The 24777-nt window shown below is 37.5% G+C and overlaps 1 protein-coding gene across 2 annotated transcripts in view; it reads right to left on the bottom strand.

Annotated features, from left to right (window-relative positions):
* Positions 1-10845: 10845 nt before the first annotated feature.
* LOC105043216 (calcium-dependent lipid-binding protein) overlaps positions 10846-24777 on the bottom strand; it is a 29493-nt gene continuing 15561 nt past the window's right edge. For both annotated transcript variants that reach the window (XM_010920684.4, XM_073255946.1), the window contains 6 exons: positions 24655-24753; positions 21877-21957; positions 21705-21790; positions 20329-20554; positions 14946-15113; positions 10846-11418 (listed from right to left, as the gene is read on the bottom strand). In XM_010920684.4, the coding sequence (XP_010918986.1) occupies positions 11041-11418; positions 14946-15113; positions 20329-20554; positions 21705-21790; positions 21877-21957; positions 24655-24753 (1038 nt within the window). In that variant the 3' untranslated portion in view covers positions 10846-11040. The remainder of the gene's footprint in view (positions 11419-14945; positions 15114-20328; positions 20555-21704; positions 21791-21876; positions 21958-24654; positions 24754-24777) is intronic.

Here is a 24777-nt window from a genome sequence, read left to right as displayed (position 1 = left end):
GATGGATTGTAGCGAGATATCTGCAGTACTGCTGGAAATCTGTTTGTTTTTGATAATTGTGTGATAAGTAGTTCATTGATAGGTCTTTTGGATGGTTGATTCTGCTCAAAAGATTTTCAGCCAGATTACCTAACACAAGCAATGATGGACGGCTTTTGAGATTGGCATATTTGTCTGGTTGGTTTAATTATATATAGGCACCGCGGATTTGTTGATAACTACTGATGTATATAGGAGGGGACTGTACACTTCCTGTGAATCATGCACCAAAAAAATACAAATGTAAACCCGCTGGTTTCCGTTCTTGTGCAAAATTCTCTAGACTCGAATTTACTCAATGAGAAACCTTATATTTGCCAAAATATTGGGACACATCAGAGACACACATAACTAGCTGATGTAAAGATGGTCCATGCCTTAGAGTAGTACCAATCATGCAGCTAATTGCTTGCTGCTGTTGACCGGAAATGGGGAACTATAATAAAAAGAGGGGTGCTATGATTGCCTTCATCTATTCCTACTGTTTTGGAGAAGCATGGTAACTGCCATTGTGTTTTTAGCGGGCGGCTGCTGATAAGTGAATGTACTTCTGATTTGGTAAAATCTTGATCTTGCAGGTAAGAGGGCATAATCGATAATTGGATGTATAACTCTTCATACCTTTAATTACTTTGTAATGTTTTTCTTAAAGGTCTGATTCATGTGTCATATCAGAACAACATATATGAAGGTTTTAGGTAATGTTTTCTGCTGTTCCAACGGATCCCACCACGACTATTATTGGCCATTAGGGCATTATTTTCTCGAAAAGTAGTCACTTGAATTTTTTAATTAAAATAATCACTGTAAAACAATCACTATTATGGTGTTATAATAAAAATAACAGGCAATGAGTCGTTGACAGGAAAATAATGCTATCTTTTCCTTTACTTTTCATTGTTTAAAGACTGAATTTTCAAAATAATATTTTATTTAGCAAAAGCTATAAGGGGTATTAATGGCCGTAAATTGTACTGTATTGGACCATTGCACTATTAAATAATGCATTATAATGAGTTTAAATTTTTTTGGATGTTATATATATATATATATATATATATATATATATATATATATATTATACAACTGTGCCAAGTAGCGGACATAGCTGCATCAAGTGCATTGCATGCGAGCGGGATTTTGTATCTATCTGGAGGTGTAGTTTTTTTGTTAAAAAATATTTTTTAGTAAAAATTATATTTTGAGATCAAAAATTATTTAAAAATAAAATAATATTTTATTAAAAAATTGTTTGGCTGTCAAGATTCAAAAGTTATTCTAAAATTATAGAAGTAATTTATTATATGTTTGGTTGGTAAATTCAAAAATTGTTTTTGAATGATAAAATGATGGAAAAAAATAAATATTTAAAATAATTTAAAAATTATTTAAATATAAAATAAATGAATATTATAGTACAAATAAATTTAATAAAATTTTTATAACATATTTTTTTAAATAGTTAACATAAAAAAATGAAATAAAATGAAATAAATAATTGTTAAGTATGTTCAATAAATATTATATTAATATATTTAAGTATCTATTTATTTATTAATCAACCATGTGTTCTGTCACATACTTGAGGGACGTGCTTCTCATCTAAAATAGAATAATAGGTCATGATTTCGCTTTTCCATGATGATGGAAGATGGCGGTGGGTGATGGAGGAGACACTTTTCCATGGTGATGGAAGATGGCGGTGGGTGATGGTGGAGACAGTCGTATTTGCAAAAAAGTTGACAATTAGATAGAAATCTATGCCATCCAAAAAATTTGAAAATCAAATGGGATGAAAGATGGAAGTAATCTCTACTGTCTAAAAAGAAAAAAAATTGAAAATCTGATGGAGAGAAGGGTGAACATGATTTTTGCCATCAAAAGACTTCAAGTAAATGGGTTGTCAAAGAATATCTACGTGAGTAAGTTAAGAAGAAGTAGATCGCACGATGGGTATCGAAGGGATGGCATATTTTTTTTTTAAAAAAAAATCTTTTCACAAATGTGATATTCTACCTGCAGGATCGGTTAATTTTAAGTAAACTAGGTTAATTTTAAGTAAACTATGTTTTAAGAGATTTTCAATGTAATCAAAAATTATTTTTGAATTGTAGTGAAATATTTAAAATTTTATTTTTTAAATTTAATATTATTTTAATAAATACAAATGTACTTCTAAACATGCACTGCATCGCGGAAGACCACCATCAGTCCACAAGTGCTAACAAGCGCTCCACAAGTGCTGGTATTTGTACCACGCGATGGATGGTTTTCATCATCTAGCGCATTTTTTTATTTTTATTTTTAATTTTTTTTTGATAAAAGTCATCATCTAGCATTGTGCTTCCCAACAGGATACGTTTCACGTCCCTGCAGTGCCGGGGCATCTTCCTCGACCGCACCAAACTAAGACATGTCAGACTCAGCCGGGGCTCTGATCTTGTGAGGACAAATGATGCTTCCTTTTTTTTTTTTTTTTTCCTGAGGGGAGGCACGGGCCACCTAACAATCACACAGGTTTCGACTACCTGTTGTCTGAGTGCAAACAAGGCCCCCCCGACAAGCAAAATCATATAACCCCTCACTGTTTACAAAGGACATTGAAGTCATAATAAAAAGGAAATTAACTGCTACAGATATAACGGGAAACATGACACTGCAAAATCCACCCAACATGGATAATAGTTTCAGCATTACCCTGCCATTTCTCGCATTAGCCACCAGATCCCTCCACTTCGTTAAAGCAGACCTGCACCAGATTAAAATGGTTTGAAGTGCGAGATGAGATATTAGAGTTCCTTGGTGCAATGAACTCAGTGCTGTGCCATGAAACCTCATAGTAGTATCGCACAGTAGTAAGGATATTAAGGACAGACATAATGTTCTGATCGGCTACGTCATTATTGCGGTAGAATTTCATATTGAGGTCGGATTGATTGAAGTTAGATGGCGATGGTAGGTCAGCGATGGTAGGATCTGCAAGAAAAATTTTCGATCGGAGGCGGCTTCAATTGGAATCCTTCGACGCTCAAATAAGAATTCTGAATAATAGAGAGGAGAAAAGACTTCATACCTTGAGGATCCTCTATGAATTTTATTTATAAACAAAGACTGAAGAGTCTTGAGGAGAAAAGAGAATCAGACAGTTAGCTTTGACTTATCTGAAGAGATTTGGTTGTTATCTTCTTCTTTATCTGTCTGTTGTTGGCTATTATATCGTTATTGTTTGAATTTTGAAAGATATGCAGAATTTTCAGATTAAGTCAGATCCGGCAAAGGGGACCTTGGATTGGTCGAGGATCGAATTCCAATTCATTTGCCTATATCTTCGGCTTGGACAAAATCACTCCCAACATAAACCCCCTACTTCTGAGTTCGAGCTAGAGTTGATTCGGACGAAAAGAGTATATCAAGTTGAAGCTGTCGAAGACATGGGGTGCATTCTTTTGTTTCAATTTTGATCTTTGAGGTCTTCGTCGGCTTTGCTTAGTGAAAAGTGAGGGGCTTTCTTTATGGGTCGTTGGCTCGCTGAAAAGTGAAGGGCATTCTTTATGGACTGTTGACTCGCTAAAAAGTAAGAGACCCTCATCATGAGCTGTTGACTCATTGAAAAGCGAGGGGTCTCCTTTATGGGCTGTTGACTCGCCGAAAAGCGAGGGGCCTTCAAGCCATTGGCTCACTAAAAAGTGAGAGACCCTCATTATAGGTCGTTGACTTACTGAAATGCAAGGGGCCTTCTTTATGGGCCGCTGGCTTGCTGAAAAGCATGGAGCCTCCGTCATGGGCCATTGGCTTGCTGAAAAGCGAGGGACCTCCATCATGGATCATGGACTCATTGAAAAGCGAGGAGCCTTCTTTATAGGTTGTTGGCTCGCTGAAAAGCGAGCGGCCTTCTTCATGATTTTTGGAAGCTCAACTTTGAGAGATTAATCTTTGGGAGTTTGACTTTCAGGAGCTCACTTTTGGGGGATTGACCTCGGAGGTTTATTTTTGGACGATCTGCATCGGGGGCGCAGCCTTCTCAAATTGACCTTGGGCTTCATCTTGATGTCGAGCTTCATTCTAGCCTTTGGTCCTTCATCTCAGCTATTGGCCTTTTGCTTAATAGCCTAATCTTAGTTCGCTTGGATTTATCTTTTGATGACTTCGGCCTTGTGGTGATGTTGACCTCATGAGGTTGGCCTTCTAGTGACCTAGGCCTTAGATTGTCTTTACCTCATCTTTGGATTTGATTTTCATCATGGTCTTGGTTTGATCTTTGTTTCAACTTAGGTGCTCAAGGATTTATTGTTCTACAAGAAGAAAATAGAATAGTGGATGAAGCTTGAGAGCCTCTTATCGTGAGAGTTGAGATTTGTTTGAGAGCCCGTGGATCATGCTTGATTTCTTCTTGTTATTTGCCTTAGCGTGATTTTATTTTTGCTTCAATTTTGTCTTATTTTTACTTTGAATTGGTCTGATTTTGACTTCGGATCGGCCTTAATTCTGACTTTGGATTGGCCTTGATTTTGACTTCGAATTGATCCGGATCTAAACTTCGGATTAGCCTGGATCTAACTTCGGATTGGCCTAGATCTAGCTTCGAATTGGCTTGGATCTAGACTTCGAATTGGCCTTATTTTGGCTTCGGATTGGTCTGGTTCTGGCTTCGAATTGGACTGGACTTGGCTATAGATCTGGCTTGGATTTGACTTCAAATTGATCTAGATCTAGATCTCGGATTGGCCTAGATCTGGCTTCGAATCTAGCTTTGAATTAGGTCTAATTTTGGCTTCTGGCAATGCCCTCGAACTGGTCCCAATTTGTATTTGAGCCCCCACACTCGATCTAGAGCTTCTTCAATATCTCAGGTGGTTGAGAAGCCAAAGTGGCCGTGTGGAAGCCATGGTGGATGAAGCCATCGTCGAGCATCAGGTGGCTGAGGTCGTTGTCGTGGAGGATCTTGTAGTCGCTCTCGCGGATGAGATTGAGGCCGTGTATGGCAAGGATAATCTTCTTGTGGTCGTGGTCAACGTAGATGAGATACGGGTGGGCAGCGGCTCAAACTCATCGATGGTGGCCAGCGGCCATGACTTGCTATCGTAAGGGCTCACAGGCAATTGTGGCACCATCAGAGGTGGCTTTGGCACTGACAGAGAGGTGCGCATGCAGGGGACACCTTGGGGCTGCTATGATGGCTTCGGCTACTGTCGGGGGCAATCCTGGTATAGGAGAGTTTCGGGGCCACGAGCGAGAGGTTCAGTCGGTCGAATCCTGGAGAGACCAGCGGCGACAGCAGGGTGGAGATCGGATCTCACCTGTGGGCACGGCCGGCCCTGGGGCGGGTCAAAGCGGGCAACCGCCCCAGGCCCCTATTTTTTTTTTTGTCTGGGTAAACCAAACGCCTTCTTTCTCTCCCGAGTCCCAACACCCCGACGGTTTTTTTGGATAAATCAAACGTCTTCTCCCTCTCACAATCTGTAGCTCCTCTCCCCCACCTCCTCCTCCGTCTCCGATCTTTTCATCCTATTCTGCTGTCCATCGGTGATTCTTCCTTATTTTGGACGTCAAAACTCAGATCAAAATCCATCAAAAAGTCAAGTAAATCTCTTCAATCCTCCTCTTTCAATCTGCTATGAATAATTAATATTTAAAATATATCAATTTTTAATATTTTTTTTTTATTTGGCCCCAGGCCTAAAAAATATCAGGACCGGCCCTGCCTGTGGGCGAGCTCCCCAACGCCATTGAACTCGGGAGCCCAGATCTCGATGAGATCGGCACCGTCGGGCCCCTTCGGTTGGACCTACCTCGTCTAGACCTTCTTCGGCCGAGACTGCCATAGTTGGGCACAATGGAGGAGGCGGGGGCTTGCTTCAACCGGGCGCACAAGTGGAGCAGGGAGCCTGCTTCAGTCGGACACACGAGAGTAGGGGCCTGCTTCGGTTAGGCACATGGGAGAGCCTAGAGCCGCTTCAAACGGGCGCTCAGGAGGAGCATGGACTCTAGAGGGGTTCGTTCACGGGCAGCCATGACATCGGCAGATGCGATGATACACCTGGAGGATACCGGACCCATGGATCCGGCAAGGCTCGGTGCCATTTGAAGCGAGCGCGGGGGGCTCGACCCTGGCAATGCAGGGGGAGGAGTCCTCTTCATTGCTTCACAGGGGGTCATCGCCTGGCCTCCGCTTTATTCCCCTATTCTCCTCTCTCTCTTGTTTTTTTTCTTTTCTTCCTTTCTGTTTCTTTATGCCTCGGCCTTGGATGCTTATAGACTTGTCGACCTGCAAGAAGGAAAGCAAATAAAATAATAGATGGGGTTTGGGAGTCTTTTACCGTAAAAATTTTATGGGAGTTCTTTTTTCTCTCTAAGTTTGTTTTCTTGGAGTCTACTTGGTCTATAATTTGAAGGCCGAAATCGAGAGATTCCCATAACCTCTTTTCTAATTGTGGTCTCCTCTCTCGTTTTGATCCTCACAAAAATTTGAATTTCAAAATATGGATGAGGGAGCATGGATTCATCATGATTTTGGAGGGCAAAAATCAAGGAATTTCCACAACCTTCTTTATCTGGATATTGTGATCCCCTTCCTTGCTTGGCTGCTACAATCTCTTTCCTAGTTTAATACCTTATCAGGATGTTTCAATCTTCTTCCCGATCTGGAGCTCCCTAGCCTCAAGCCCAGCTAAGATAGTCTGGGGGGGTGCGTTAACTGATCTGATCTGGTCAGTGTATGATCACTTCAGAGAGAATCCAATTGGCATTTGGTCGATTTGAAGGCAGTCATATTCGATAAGCATTGACCGATCTATAGATGGTCGAGCCTAATTTGTATCTGGCCATTTTGTGGATGATCAGGTCTGGTCCGTGTTAGAGCAATGTGATGAAACTTCTTTCATTGAATACTTGCTTCTTTCCATAAATGAGCCTAAGCCTTTCTTCTAGCGTCAATCTGTTGTGACAATTTTATCTTGAGGTCGGATTGACTGGAGTTAGACGGTGACGGCAGATCGGCAACGACAGGATCTTTAATAAAAGTCTTTGATTGGAGGCGGCTCCGACGGAAATCCTCCGACGCTCAAATCATAATTTTTGGACAACAGAGAGAAGGAGTGAGTATGTTGGGGGAGAGAAAATTTCATACCTTGGGAGTTCCCTATGACCTTTATTTATAGATAGAGATTGAAGAACTTTGAGGAGGAAGGAGAATCAGGTGGTTAGCCTTGACTTATCTGAAGAAATTGAGTTATTATCTTCTTCCTTATCTGCCTATCATTGGCTATTATATCGTAGTCGTTTGAATTTTTAAAGATATGCAGAATTTCTAGCTTAGGTCGGGTTCGGCAAGGGAGATCTTAGATCGATCGAGGATCAAATTCGAATTTATTTGCTTATGTCTTCGGCTTAGACGAAATCATCTCCAATAATCATAATTATAGTTTAAGAATAAATCCCACAAAATACCAGATCCAGAGAGGTAAACTTCAGACTCCACAGCACAGCGTGAGAACAGGATAATTACTTCCGCCATCACCCACCCTTTTGAAGGAGGAAAGCAGCTTCCCTGCCCAAAGCATACTCTGGTGGATATAGGTGTAGACCAAGCAACATAATGACCAACCCCAACAGCCAAAAGACTGATCCAAGGGGCTACTGTGATCTCAGAGCTACCATGGTACCATAAACAACAAATTAGCCATCCATTTATTATGTGAGAATGTATTTACATTGTGGGTGAGCTGAAACTTGTAGAAAAATCAGCCACTCGGCAGAGGTTGCCGATTAGTGTCCCATACGTGCAACGTCTAACCCTACCCCCCACATCCCACGGGTACAAGTTACAGATGTACACCCTCGTTGCCTTTGTGGAGTTTTTTCTCCTATGCATATGGCCTCCTCACCCTTACCTCGCGATCACTGGCACCCCTTGTTCTTCATTATGTTGGGCTTCTTCAGCATTTCTTTAATGTGCATCCGATTCCTTTTTGGTTCCGTAGAGATCAAACTTACTGACAGGTTGATGCACAAAAAAATATTTATTGCAGTGATGATAGCACGTCAAAACTATAGCAAATCAATAAAAATTTTTATATTTTATCGATTATTATGTATTTCATCGGTGCTCGTGGATACACACTACCCACTTATATTTCATCATTTCTAATTGTTGATTGATTTGTTATAACGGTGACATGATATCACCGTTGCAAAAAAAGTTTATGCATCGATGCACTATTACATCACATACCTAGAATATTTTGCCTCGAAGGAAAAGATACGCTGGTTTCTCTCTCTCCATGAGCACTAGCAACACCGTAGATATCAAGCAGTTCCAATCTATCTGCATTGGTTCCCTCGGTAACTTGTCCTGCCAGGATCCCCATAGGAGGTCTAAGAAGGTGGCAGCTCCAGTATCATCAATTTATCTGTAATGCATCTCCACAGTGCATGACCACTCACATTGAAGAAATAGGTGTGCTGCCGTTTCCACTTTCTCTCAATATGGAGTGCAGCTGTTTGGATGTGGGAAATGCCTCTTCTTGTGATTTTTATCATCGCCTTTTCCGTGTCCTTCAAATGGTGCCTTTGTGCGAGCCAGCTTGATTCTCTTTCCTTTATCTTACTAGTTGGCACGTGCCAAGTAAAAAACATGCACATTACTTTTTTTGACTTTTATAATTTTTTTATTTATTATCATATTTAGTTTGATGTATAAATAAAGTACAACTTATTATTTTGATAAAAGATAATTGAGATTGATGGTCTTCAAACTCTTAAACTAATTGTTGATCAAAAAAAGTCATGGTATTTTAATTAATACTTGATTTATATAAATTACCATTAACTCGGCACGTAGCTTGCCTTTTCATATTCTAGCCAAACCGAAAGCTTGGCTAAGATCAGGAAATAGGAAATTTATTATGGGCTCTACAAATGAGAAAGATGAGAAAAGAGAAAATAGGATAAATTGTGAAGGGGAATATTTCCCAACCACCCAACTATTTTTAAACATATGATCGAAGGGAAGAAAGAGAAACTTGGGCAGTTTAATTTTATGTATTTTGATATTGGGTCTTTTATGTATATATCTTTCCAAATGTTAAAATTTGTACGAATACCTTCTTCAAATTGATATTTACTTGTATATCCTCATAAAATATTTATTTTATAAATATTTTTATTTTTTTCAATATGTACCCATGCCATCTAATATCGTTAAAAATTTAATAATTTAAAATTGAAATGGTGAAATATCTTTATTGGGTAGACATACAAAAAGAAATATTTATAGAGATATACATGTAAATAGCAACTTTGTAGGAATATTCATATAATTTAATATATTTAGAAGGATATGCATGTAGAAAAAAATAACTCTATTTTTATCAATTTCAACTATTTTAATACTCAGACTCGTCTAGTACTAACTCATTAATATTTTTTTAAAAATATTGCTCAAGAAAAAGATTGACTTGATAATTAAATAACAAAATATTTTATTATTGAGAAGAGAGAGTTCAACTGGTAAATAAATTTTTCGAAAAACTATTAACCTATTATCTACTTTTGAAGTAAAAAGATAATTTAATAATTTTAATTAATTTTTAATTTAAATAAATATGATTTTAACTAATGACATCAACTAAATTGCTACATTAAAGCTATTCAAGCAAAAGTAATACTTTATAAGCATATGCATGCAAATATCAATTTTTGAAGGATGTTTACATAAATCTAATATTTAAGAAAATACTTACATAAAAATCCTATAAATTTTTTTTTACATGCAAATCCTCCTAAATATATGAAATTACATGAATACCCATAAAATTACTATTCGTGTATATACATTTATAAATATTTCTTTTGACATGTATATCTATTAAAGGTATTTCAATCATTTTAATTTTCAAACTGCTGATTTCTTAACGATGTTAGATGGTATGGATACATGTATAAAATAAAAAGAAAGAAGGATATATATATATATATATATATATATATATATATATATATATATATATATATATATATATATATATATAATATTTTATGAAGGTGTATATGCAAATATAAATTTTTGGAAGTGTATTCATGTAATTCTAATGTTTAGGAGTATATGTTCAAAAAAAAAAAACCCCTTGATATTCATCCTTTTTGAAGGTTTAAATCTTCCTTCCAGCCAAGCAAACATTTTTATCAAGTAAACATTTTTTTTCCTTATTAGCTATTATAAAATTATTATTTTATTATTTCAAGTTATATGATAGCAGGTTTTATTATAATTAATATAGTTAGAAGTTGGTTAATTATTTATTTGTCCATAGCGGTCTGAGAAATGCTGGTGCCTGAAAAAAGCCAAAATGGTGACTCCGTCCTCGAATTTTCTTTATTTTGTTTTATTATGAAGGAAAAAAGGCAGAATAAGTAACAAATTGTTTCTCCAATTTTGTGAGGACGTTGGATATGTGGAGTAGATTTGTGGGAGCGGAACCGGACAAGGACTGCATCCTAATTTCCCAATAGACAATTCAGCCGAGTGGAGGGCCATCACAAGCTCCACCAGGAACACTAAAGCCATAGGCGTAAGAATAATAATCTAAAATATTTTAATAATTCCAAACTCAAAATGGCACTCAGCCAGTGCGCTAATGTTTGATGAATGGAACATATAAGTGTTGGGAGTGCAGAAAAAACTACCATTTTGCACTAAGTCTGAAAACTAAAGCAATAAAGATGCCTGCATGCTTGCACATTCTATAACGCTTTTTTTTTTTTTTTTCCTTTTTGTCTTTCTTTTCTATCAGAGCCTATCTTTAAGGATGGATCTAACTGACATAAATCTCTTGCATCATCAAATAGTTCACATCACATCAGAATGTAACCCCAGTAAAGAAAAGAAAAAGAAAAATCACTTGAGCATTCTTACTGCTCTATTAACATACTTCTACACCAAACAAAACATACAAATCGAGGAAGATAAACAATGGACTAGTCAAGAAGCGGCGGTCGCCTGGTTTAGCTTCCATTTCGTTCTCCCTGTCCCTGACCTCCTGGGGTGCTGCTACCGTTTCTCCTAGCACTGCTGAACTGGTTTGTCACAGTTTTACCCATGAACTTTCCAGCTTTGCTCAGGCCAGTGCCTACAGCACCAAGTCCGCTTCCTACCAGACCAACACCAGCTCCAACGCCCGTACCCACCAGCCCAACACCAGCTCCAACGCCCGTACCCACCAGCCCCACCCCGGACCCAACCAAGGATGCTGCTCCACCAAGTGCATCCATCGTGCCCCCGATCAGTCCTGCTTCCTTCATTTTCCTCTTCTCCTCCAAAATTCTCTTCTCATGTTCTAGAGCCTGTAGCTGTTCCTCTTTTGTGAAGGGATGATACTTCACCTGGAAGGCTCACAACAACTAGACATCAAAAAGTATTCAAAGAGACATGCAGGCATACAAAACTGCTAAATTGAACAGACTGCTCCCGGTCTTGTACATGGGATCAAATTCCATTTAGTTCATTGCAAATCAGATGAACTATAGCCTCATCCTCCATTAAAAGAAGAATAAAGAATTATCATAGAATAACAAAGAATCTAGCAAAAGATAGAAGAGATGGACCCCCATCTCTATGCATGGGTGTGTGCGTTTGGTGGGTGCTTCCTTATTCGTTACCTCGGCAACTATTCATTTGATTGGGACATTTGAATGGAAGAATTGCAGAAAATACTGCCATGTTGTCACAAAGTGAGTGTTTTCCATACCCAGACACCCTTTGGGTACCCCGGCATGCCACACACCAAGGCCAGCCATAAATGCACAACAATCCAGCTATATATCCAAGAATGCACCTCTATGCCCTTGCCCGACACCTTTGTCGAATTGAACACATGCAAAGCAAACCAACCCCTCAGCTCAATCATGCGCACCCTGTGCCATAGAGTTCTCCACAGCCAGGCACCTCTGTATCAATTCTATAACTTTGCCCCACAAGCCAAATGGCGTTCACCCAAATATCTTAATGTCTAGCAAAACACTCACATGCCACGGCATATCCATTGTGCCACCAATAAGCAACCCACCATCCTGCCCTTCAAGAATACACAGACCACACCCATATGACGCAACCATACAAAGTCACCCATGTATGAGGCTAATAGGTAAACAATCCTCCAATATTGCTCTGTCAAACCACCAAGCCAACATGCCTCGCAATCCCTAGAAGCCGTTGTTGATTGTGCACATCTGGGCCCTCTAAAGTTCCACAAACTAAGCTCCAACAAAAGCTTTTGTACCACTTTCATGGTCTTGCATCCTCAGCATGCCTTCCCATCCATGGCCATGCTACTTGACAATGTTTACAACCTGTTTGTATATTGCTGCACACTGCCACGGTCCTTAAGGTCTATAGACTTACCTCCCAATATTCTCTATCCACAGCCTGCTCGCAAATCTCCGCACTCTGCCACCACACCAGCATTCAAATTTACCCATCAAGTCAATAGTACAGATTGGTAAATATTTGCGCCACACCACTTGGTCATCCTCGATCCTTGGCCCATCTCCAGGCACTTACTCCAACCAAATATTCCATTAAGCCACACTTGTGCTCCATGACCGACCGGTTCCCATGGATTACAAGACATTACACCACAATGCCTGAGAGACCTGCCCCTTAGGGTACCCGAACCCATGCTCAACTAGTCCTCTATAGCCTTTATGCTCCCCTATAGGATCAACCATGCATAGGTAAGCTCAGATAACTCCCAAAGATAAAACCTTGTGGTGCAATGTAGCTAGCTTGTCCAACCAATATTGCCTTAGACACCTCTGGTGAGACCATCGGGCATGGCACCGCCTTGCCTCGCAATCGTGCCATGATGGCCCATGTCCTAGGGGCCTTGGAGATTGGGGAACGCATCTAAGCCATTTCAAGTAATTCTCAAGCAATCCAAGCCTTATCAATTATATTTATATCTAAATCAATAAACAGAAAAACATCCTGGTTGTCAAAAAGGTACAAGTAATTGAAGAAAAAGGCTATATCAATAAACATTATTCACTAATTAATAAGAATATCATAGAATAAAATATAAACAAATAGAAAAACATGATTTCCACATATAATCATTTCATTTTGAATTAAATATGAGATAGAATAGATCAAATTTTATCCAAGATTTAGATGATTGATTGCAAGGAGTACTACTATTGACTTATGAATGATAAACTTAGTCTTCAAAACAACCATTCTATTAAGACTAAACATTGAAGATTGGAAACAACTAGGAGTATAGTTCTAGGGAATTCAAGAGAGAGACGAAGTTATTTAGGCTTAAGAGAATTTGGGGAATTTTTATAGACATCATGTGGAGAAAGAAGAGATGATTTATGCTCAAATTTATGAAATGGTGCTTAAATCTTATACATAGTTAGAAAAGAAACATATGATTTTAATCTTATTTTCAAACTTCATAAATTACAATATATCTGTTAGTACTTCTTACTTTATTTGATGGTAAATATCATATCAAGTTGATATTCATTTGTAGTGCCATAGTTGTGCACTTTGATACTTCTGGATGGTTATTAAGGCATATATATTGGATAAGTAGATCCATAAAACTATTGAATAATATAACTTACCCTAAATACATATCTAGCATGAGCTTTTAGCATTTTAATTAGTTCTAATATATTTCACCATTTCAGATTCTTGGTTCAAAAAACTGAAATCATTGATTCAATGTTTCCAAACAATAGAAAATAATCTAAAATTTTGTGATATATGTTTTCCTGGCTTGCTTTATTTTTCTATTATTTTTCTAATTATCCTTTTTTGTGATTTTTTTGATTGAAATCTCACACTCCAATAAAAATTGCTGAAACAACTGACGCTGAAACTCTGTGGGTCTGACTGAACCGGAAAAAAATTCTGAGTTTTTGAATCTTGTTCCTAATATTCTAGACCCTAAAAACCACTTATCTTGCATCAGGTCTTTGAGTTCCTTCCATCCATTCTAGAAGAAAGAAATTGCAAATGACATGATCTCAAACTGACATCAATATTCCACCAAAACTTAACATTCTTTCAGCTGCAAAAATAAAGATGTTAAATCAGCATATCAGGGATGACAATGTTGCAGTGGAAGGCAAATTATCAATAGCCGTTACTAGTTAAAACTTCACAATCATGACTTCGGAGTTCTCATTGCTTGAATGATGATATAGCAAATAACTACATTATACTTTCATGTGTCAAATAATTTAAAATGCCATATCCCCATGCCCTCATGCTGCTATTGTGGTATATAGATGTTTTTATCAGTAAAATTCCATTATTATAGTAAAAGAAGTGGCATATCAGCAAGTGTTAGAATCAGTTTGCATGGAGGTGCTTCTGTGAGGCAATAATGCTGCAGCAAGTGCTTCTATAAAGCCTCATTTTCTCACACCAGTGCATCCCAGCGCATCCTGTTGGTACTGTACTGTTCTAACTATCTTGACTGATAACAGCCAAGATGGACTAGGACAATCACATCCCAACACTTGGGATGACTTGCCATTCCAGGGCAAAATTCTAGTTTTTATTTTACTCTTCATTCTTGTTGTTAATGGTCATTCTGGTCTGTCTGGACCTATCTTGGTACTGTATCAACTCGGAGACAGATACTGGGGCTTTGAACCTTACATGCAGCAATTATAACTGTTCATGATGCCATTCTGTCAGACTCAAGAACTTCGCAATACCAACTTATTTGTTAGGGAATAAAAAATTAACATTTTTGTATTGGTGTGACATTCAAAAAATAGAAATGTTGTTTAGTAAGCACATAAATATGCAAGCATTGTGACTTAAAATTGGTGTTTTCAACTAAAAAATTCAAAGATTCAAACAGTAAAAGGGGCATTTAGAAATCACTGACCTTTATTGTAAGACTCCCTCTGTCCTTCTTGTCCTTGATCTTTAGCGTATCTAGTGAGGGTAGCAACCTCAGTTCAAATTCCTTATTGGTCCCAGGCTCCAAATCAGTCAAAGGTAACTTGGCTATACCCAATCTCTTGTCTTGTGACACATTGTCTTCATCAAAAACCTGTAACATGGAGAGGCGAGCTTTGATCTGGTTTTAGATTCAACAATAAAAAGAGGAGTAATGTAATTCACTGCATTGAGAAGTTATGGTCGAACAGATGTAAGAAGTTTTAAATAATGAAGGACAACCAGTTTGAGTTGAAAACCAAGATATCATAGCATAATTAACAGTGCCGTGCCGTTTGCCTTCAGCAACTTGATGGATTTCTTCTACCATGCATACCATGTAGGGCCTTTGTTTAGCTACCTTGTTGTCGGCACTGGATGACTGAACGCTTTTTGATGACCATAAAATAGGATGATGGTTCAAAGTTTTGCTTCATGACCATAGATGATGCCAGTTATGCAATTGAATTTGTTCTTTCAGATCCATGAAAAGGTACATAACATTCCAAGAGTGATTTCAATGTCCCTAATACACTAATAGAATATGTGCTTTTGGGAGGACTGACAAAATGTAATAGCACATTACTATGTTTTATATTGGAAAATGATTTGGGGCTCCCGTTATGCACATACGAAATGTTCATCAGGGCCAAAACTGATGATTCAGCAACTCCACAATCAACCAAAACCCTAGTATGGGCAACAAATCCTGTGAGTTGCACCGGTCAACTCTTGCCACATGGCAAGAGAACTGTTCATGTGCACATTGCAGAAGCCCCATTATGTAAACATAGTTACCTGCCCTGCTGTGGCTTTTATCATGAATTTTGAGCTTACTTGTTATACATGTGTAAATTTTTTATGTAACAAGTCAATACAATAGACAATTAGACATGTTAAAAAATGATTAACATACATAACTAGGATAATTTATAATATTAAATTTCTACAAATTTATTTAAGAGCTACATTATTTGTTTCAAACATGTGCATACACAATTATGAAATATTTAAAATGCATCATTCAAACAATAAACAAAATAGTATATTTTTGAATGCTAATTACAAATTTTTATAAGTCAGCCAATGTAGCAACTATAAACATAACATGCATAATGCATGAACTAGGGTTCATAACATGGGTATCATGACCTGTACCAGTCAGATATTGACCTGTACCGACACATGGTATGCATGTCAGTGTCAGTGCACCCAATCTAAGGTTTTGCCCTAGACCTAGAGAGAGGGAAGAGAGAAGGAGCGAGAAAGGGGATCCAACCACTGATAGCTACTAGAAATGATGGTGCTGGATGTGGTGAAAAAGCCCATGGCTGCCATGAGCCCATGAGCATCGGATTTGAGCCGTTTGATGGGGGTCTCAAGGTGGATCACCAGCAAAGTGGAAGGCCCCGTGGTGAAGAAAATCTTGGGGGTGAATGTTGGTTGGAGAAATCCAGAGGCGAAAGCAATCGAGAGAAAGAAGCATGAGAAAGAAGGGACCAATGGGGGACAGAGGAGGGTTTTATAAACCATGATCGGCTCAGCCCAGCCAAATCAGGTCAACACCACTTGACTGAGCAGAACCGAGTGGAATTGGGTGGTTCTGCTCAATTTGGACTGGTTTTGACTTCTTACCATGTTTCCCCGAACCAACATGTGGAATAAACCCAATTTTGCATCAGTTTGGTATGGTACGTCTTGAACCGGGTCGTTCATGTTGGTTTGCATGCCTTGACATGAATCATGCCAGACTCTTTACTTGCACCAGCATGATACATGACACTTGCCTTTAATTTTAAGTGCTTGAACAATCCCTATGAGCAAAGTTCATATATGTGCCAAAACCGGTCATCTAATTTAGCCACCACCCATGTTTACCAAGCCTCCACCTGACCCTATTACCATACCCTCCCTGCAACTTCATTATTACCTTATCTGAAACCTTACTTGATGAGTCTGATGCAAATTCTTCCATAAGGACATAGTTTTGATTTTTGTACCACCTCCCTTCTGCGCTAAAATTCAATAAGCAGAAACAGCCACATTTTTCAACGAGAGTAATTGGAAAGTTATAAAGCTGGAATCTCTACCAATCCAACCCTCCCATTTTTCTTTGGGCTGCTACATACAAAATTTAGTCTATGGCTAACCAGGCATCTACATACACAATTTACTCCATGGCTGACCAGCTCCCATGGATCCACATGTAGCAGCACCATGCCTGTCAGTTGCCTATTAAGGCAAGCAACTACCTCACTCAACTATCTCCACTTGGTTGCACCTAAACACCCTTCTGTGTGCTGCTTCACTGAAATCCTGCTTCAGCAGATTTCCTAATTGCTCTTCATAATAGCGTAAACACCTGAAATCAATTTGATTGTTTTGTTTCTTAAAAGTGGAAGAAAGTTACAGATATGGATGTTGATACTCTTTTTACAAAAGATAAATTTAAATCAAAAATCATGAAAGACTTCCTTTACCTATTTTTAACTTCTGGCTTGCAGGTCGAATTTTGGTTCGATGGTCTAGTTGATGATAAAAGACTCACCTATTGGTAAAAGATTCACCAGCTTGAAGGAGTTAAGTACCAAAAGACTTCTGAAATCTGTCTGGGTCCTATTGTATACTTTTGGTAGCTGTCGACCATTATATCGCCTATGAAGAAGTTTTCATGTGTATCCTCAAAGGGAGTATTTCTGGAGGTACCACCAAGACACTAATCCAGAACTCTGGCCAGTCATATATGTTTTTTAGATAAGATTCTATACTGATTTAAACAATTTCCTTGGATCTGTTTTGAGAGATTTAATGGTTCCCCCTCTCAAATTGGATTTTAATTAAGTGTTTACAGTCATTCAATATTTGTTCCTCACATTACTAAATCTGTATTATAATGTGGTTGTAATCTGCTGATAATATTGTTCTGACAGATAGTATTTACTATTTTGATAGTGTTTTTGATATGAAAGTATCTAGATAAACATAACTACTTTTGGGGGATTGAGGGTGCTTCTTATCCTAAAGGCCAAAGGGGATTTTTATTTCTCTGAGCAAGTATGTCATCAACTCATTGGTATATTCAAAGAAATGGTTTTCTATACAAGATTGCTTGTGAAAGTATAGACATTTATATTAATCATAATCGAAAGAACCTTGTCCTTTCCAATAATATACAATATCAAAATATGAGAACAGCTATGACAACTATACTAATCTGTCTTTTATCTATATTAACAACTGAATTTAGGGCCCTGCAAAGAAATCCAAGCTTCAAACCTGGAAAGTTAAATCCAATGACAACTGCATAACTCAAAGTTGAAAAGCAAGCAGACCTATTAAACGAGGTATATTCCAAAATTTTGGAAAAAAATATTTTTTAACTTTCAAATATGTCATCATAATACACTAATTAATGTACGATAGTCTAGGTTTTAGCATGATATGAAGGTGATGGCTGATTCAATGGATTGCTGGTTTTTCTTTTTTTTTTTTTTTTTTCCTTTTTCCAAAGAAAACTGAGATTCTCTTAAAGTTAACAATAATAGTTGGAAGTTTGATGCAATATTGATAATGGAGGAGGCAAGCAAAAGGAAGATGTAACTACCATTTGATTGGCATTATCAAAACCTAGCATGGAGTAAAGGAATTTGGTTAATTGGAACTTTGGTTAAACTGTTAAAGTAGCAGTAGGAATCATTATGGCCAGGTATGGATGTTGATCGAGGATTTCAAAAAAAAATTAGTAAAGTCTATGAAAATTTGTGCCCTCAAAGTTGTAATACAGAGACAAGAAACAGCAACATAACATGAAATAAAAAAAGTCATTAATAGAAAGGAAATAGCAAATGACATTCAATAGCTTCACACCACCATGAAACTAGGCTTTATTGCACCAAAGGAGAAAGAAGACCGGCAATTTCATTAATATTCTGTGCAAAATCTGATCGTATAAAGAAGTGATTCTATACTTTATACAAGGGTTTGTTTCTGGTCGGAGTCGCCCTCAAAGGAGTGGGTGGGATGGAAATAAGGGTATAAAGGTGGTGATTGGCCTCTCTGCATGTCAAAAAAGAGTAATTCAAAATATTTCCTACCCAACATATACCCATCACGCTTGAAAGTTGCAATAATGTTGAAACAAAAATACCTAAACTGCTTTCAATCCCCTTAGGTTAAAAAGCCTTTGCATCTCTAATAGTGAACAGATATTTCAAGATTGCATGACCACAAGAAAAATAACATAATATTTGGACATATCATTCCTAGTGTACATACTTGAGATGCAAAAGATAGCTGCGAGGTAAAAAGGATCACTTCCACCAAGATTTTAAATCCCGTGGGATGGGACTGTCCCGGATTTTTCTAGAACCGGATGCGCCGCCGTCCCTCCCGTCTCGACAGTTGGGACAGGGGATGTCCCAAGACATCCCGATTGGGACGCTGGGATGCTAGCGGGATAATTTTGTCCGGACACATGGGATAGTACCTCATCTCGGTGTCCAATGGACGTCTTACTGGACCTGAATCCTTGACTTCCACTATATTTTCTAAAAAATATGTTTATGCATGAGATTTATACACAAATAAGGTTGGTTAGATGAGCGACAACATGAAGCTCATACAAAGGCAAATCATGTAAATTTCATTAAGCTTTTCTAAGCAAAACTTAAGAAAATGATGTTAGGCACTCCCTAAAAGGAAATTATGCACAAGATTTTAAATCCTATGGAATGGGGGCATGCGGCCATCCCACCCTATCTTGATACTGAGACAGGGAAAGTCCTAGGACGTGCCAATCGAGACGCTGGGATGATGGCGGGATGTTCCATCCCAATACTTAGGACAGTACCCCATCTTGGCGCCCTGCTGGAACTCCCATTAGAATTTGAAACCATGATTATGCACTACATTATTATCATTTTTTGGTGCATTCCTATAAAGCCATTTTGGAGATTTCAATACTCACATATACATGAAACGTTGCTTTTGAAAATCCCAATATCCAGTCATACTACATGCAGGAACTTTTATTGACTGTAAAATGTATATTAAACAAGACCTTGGGCCTTTATATAAAACTACCTGGGACATCTTACATGAAAAGAAAAAACAACATATACCAATAAGCAATTTCCACCCAAAAAATCTAACAATTGCAATCAAGTTTTGTTTAGAAGGCTTTAGTAGATTCAGCCACAAATCTATCTGAAAACAGTGAAATATATGAAGAAAACCTTTTGTGCATAAAAGAAAAATAAAAATAACAAAATTAATGAACTAAAGTAAAACCTGTGTTTAAGAAATGATTTACTGCTAAAAGTTGACTGTACCTCGAGAATTACAGATTGTGTTTCCTTGTCCTCAGCAAGCAGCTCAAATGTTTCATCCCATACAGGGTTGAGATTGTTGTTGATCACTTTTGTCTTAACCTTGAACATAGGGCGTACATATAGAACCACATAAGGATCAGATTTACCAATCATTTCCATATTTTTCAAAGCATTTGCTTTCACAACATTCAATGAAAGCTTTCCCTGTGGTTTAAGCTCTAGTTCGCTGCAAAAAAAACATTTACAAAATTATTGTCAGCATCCCCACTGTGAGATTTACAGCAGAAAAGTCTCCGAAAAGAAGATCGCTCAAAATGCACAAAGTATTATCATGACAACTGTCATTATGTTAACAAAAAATCTAGATGTATTTGGTTTGCAAAAGCTGGAACACCAAAGAGAACACTTGACGATGTATGCATATAGGTGCATCAATTTATATGCACATGTATATATACGCATTACATAATTTACATAGAATGCACTAGCACAAGATAGCAAGTTAGCAACATAAGTGCAAGTATCTGAGGACGATATGATAGGTCCATCCCTAATTTCATTGAACCAATGTTATAAATCTAAATAACAAAGGAAAGAGAACTGCAACACCTATCCACTCCCCTACCTGCTCATGAACCTAGTCCTATGTGGCAGATCGTGAATGGCATGATACATAAGGGCCGGTGGGTGTCAGGTGGGGCCTGCATGCAGCTTGCCCGCCACACCACATCCTGAGCAGGTAGGGGAGCAAGGAGAAATTTTTTCCTTGAAGGTGTGGCGTTAGAAATAACATAACTAACAAACTATAGAAAAAAAATGAACAAATGAATTATGATTGCAAAGGAAAACATATTAAAAACCTTGATATTTTATCCTTCCTCTGCAAAAGCCTAAGAGAAGGCCAAAATTTTGTGATATTTGTGTTCTACAGAGTTCTGCATGTTTCTTGTCTTAGCACTTGAAATGGTACCCCCAATTCAGCTTGACAATGCTTTTGACACATGAAAAATATAGAATATAATGATAAATGAGGCAGAAAACACACTGAAACAAATCAATTCCATATCCTGGATCTATTTTATAAATGAGATAAGATGTGGTTATAAGGTACAATATTTGCTAGGAAACATAATATGGGGTCAATATCAGAACAGGAGTTAGGTTAGTGTTGCCTTGAGAAGCAAAAGGCAGAACATGAATTTTTCAGGTAAGGACTTAAATTTAAAAGGGAAGTTTGATTTAGGATACTCGCTCTATTAACTTAAACCCAATCCAGACTCCAGAGTATATCATTTAAACACATGAACCTATATTTACATTCATTACCAATGTAACATGCATGAAAGTAGAAAGAGAAAAAGAGGGAGAAAAATCACCTTATGTCCACATCTACTCCACCAAGCGGAACTACAATTCTATGAGGCCACTCGAGCATGTCCGTGACAATTGAATTCACGGTATCCTATATTATAGAGAATGGTATATTAAGCTTTGGATTAGTTCTTGTCTAAGTGGACCACTGACCAGAAAGTAAATATTCAAACTTACATCAATCATGTCCGAAAGCCCAGGAATAGCGGTTAAACTTCCACCCACAGCCTTCAATGTATAATCTATTCTAGGCTTTGGCTGAAACAGACAAGTAAATTCATGTTGATCTTAGTGGTTCACAGTTACATGAAACAGGTGTAATCAAAACTTTCTGACATTTAATATATAAATTCTTCAAGCATCCAGCTGTAGTAGAATAAACATAGAATCGTTTTCTCCTTAGGTTCATGCCCACTTTGCAGTGAAATATATTTTTCTGATAAGGTAACACTTATGATAACATGGATGTACAAATCCAGTTAAATGGTTGATTTATTCAAATTTCACAAAGATTTGAATAATTGGTATAGAGACAAACCATTTCTCCATTTTATTGCCATATTTTACAACTCAACCATCGTATAGAATTTCATTCAAAAGAATTGCATTACCCACTACATTATGATCTTTGGCCTACCATCGGAAGAGAGGTAGAGAGAAGCTTATCAGGATATAAGCATGCAGTTGATGGGACTACTGCAACCACAAATAGCCAGCCAGTTGCCTGCTTGTTGCACTAGCAAGTAGGCTCAGCATTTTCCTTTCCACTTATCTGAAGGAAAAATACCATTTTCCTTTCTTGTATTCCCATTATATACCATTATTTGAAGGACACAAGAACCTTTTTTATTCTGAAACTCTACTTCCTCCTTAAACTAACATGTTGTCCCTCTCTACATTAATATGGTCCTCCTTCAAAAATTGCTCCTCATAAACCCATCTTATTTCATATTGTCATATACCTGCTATTATTTGCTGCAACAATTGAAGCCTGACATGCATGTTCAACAGAAGACAAATAAGATGTAAAGCGCATGGCTTTATATCACATGAACCTTACCATGCAGTTTTTATGCCTCTCCAGACAATTACTTCATGAACCTAAAGGAATTATCCAAGTGTTTCTTCTTGAGATGTGAGGTTGAGCAATGAAAGTTCCCCTTATATTTATGTAGGAAGCTATCTAAAATTAGCAGCACATCTCACATAGTCATGGCAAGTTTCAAATATTCTTTTATCTGAAAAAGTGCTCTAAAAACTTTTACAAGTTTCCTTCACTGAAAAATACCAACCAAATGATAACAGCATTCTCAGCCCATCCAAATGCTAGATAACTAATAATATTTACTAAAAAGATTCTTCTGGACGGAAACTTTCTAGTTGGATGGATACAAACATGAAAAGTCCATCTCTTGTGATTTTTCATGACAATAAAGTAGTTGGGGCTCTAAACAGCTCAAGCGAATGGTCCATCTCAACTAGATTGGTGCCGTAGCTAGACTCATGCAGCCATAAACTGCCCATCATTGTTTCATGCAAGAAACAGTTTCAGGTTTAAATAGCTGGTTGGATCAGATCAGGTTCTGAACATATTTGATCCAATGCGTTTCATGTTGGGCATGGTTTCACATTAAGTACTCCAGTTTTGAAACTTAGAGCAATCAACTAATACTTCAATTTGATACAGGTGTCTTCTAATAATTAGCAGAGACTACGAAACTACACAGGCAAAATGTCACAATAGAAACTAATTCAACAGCATTTCGAAAGACTTAGATATCTAATTTTATTACACAAAAAAAAAAAAAGAATTAGATGTCAGTGCATTAGTTAACCATCATCATCACCAAAAATACCAATTGCAGCCACTCAGGTAAAGCTTTAAGAATGTCCTTTGACATTCAGTCAAATCAGGATTTTTCATAGCTTAAGCCTCTCTCTTCTTGCAACCAGTTACAGATCTGACATCAACAATCCGCCATTTTATTAATTCTTAGGATCAGCATTGGTAATATGCTGGGTGTTCTTATTTTTTTTTATTTTTTATGAAAATTTGGATATAATATGACCATCAAAGAGTTCAAATCAACTTCACAAGGAGTCAATGACATGAGTCCATCATCCTGCTGCAACAAACTTGTCCTACAGTGTTGTTGTCAGCATGCTTTGGACATTAGACTACAATCCTGGTGGAAAATAACATAGCAAGGATCAAGATTTAGATTAAGCTTTACAAAATAACAAATTTCCAAGTGGAGAGAGAAGATTAAATGTCATATTTATCATATTAGAAACATTAAATGTAATATTTATCATATTGGAAACATCCATCCTAGCTAGCTGAAACATGCCACAATTATTTTAATGAAATCCAGGACTTTTTGTGGCTATTTTGTTCAGTATGCAAACAAAATCAACAAAAGATTAAAGCAGTGGCTAAAGAGCAAGCCAAACAAGCACCATCTGCTTATTACAATTAGTAGAACCTTTCAGCATGGCATGCAACATGACTTTATATAAGGTTGCTAAGATCAATCTAGCATCTAATAGGTAATGACTAACGATCCTTTTTCCAATTTCTCCACCAAAATAATAGGTACATACGACAACCATAACAGACAAGAATTATCCCATTCATTTTCAAATGGACATCTCTATCCTCTTTTCTATTATTCCAACCAAAGGCTAAATACATAGTCAATACAAGCATTTCAAAATTTTTCAAAAGTCACACCTATATTTTCCTGAAAGTCCCTGTTGAATTTCCAACATGAAGATCAGCACTTATGACAACACCATAACAAGGAGTTCAGCATCAAATAATTGCCTAATTTTCTAACACCAAAATTTCATGTTACAACTCATTTATGGAATTGTATCCCATGTCCAATTTTTACAGAGTTGAAAAATAATAATGATAATAATAAAAATAATAAATATAAAATTAGGCAATACCTCAGCAAGGAGAGCCACAACAACAGCAGAAATGCAGGGGATCTCTTCAGAAAGTTGGAAGATAACACGCACAACAGTGAAAACCTGAAGATCTTTCAACTGCAACAAGAGCAAGATAAAAGA

The sequence above is a fragment of the Elaeis guineensis genome, chromosome 4 (genome assembly GCF_000442705.2).
Source record: "Elaeis guineensis isolate ETL-2024a chromosome 4, EG11, whole genome shotgun sequence".
Taxonomy (NCBI): domain Eukaryota; kingdom Viridiplantae; phylum Streptophyta; class Magnoliopsida; order Arecales; family Arecaceae; genus Elaeis; species Elaeis guineensis.
This window is presented reverse-complemented; position numbering and strand designations above follow the sequence as displayed.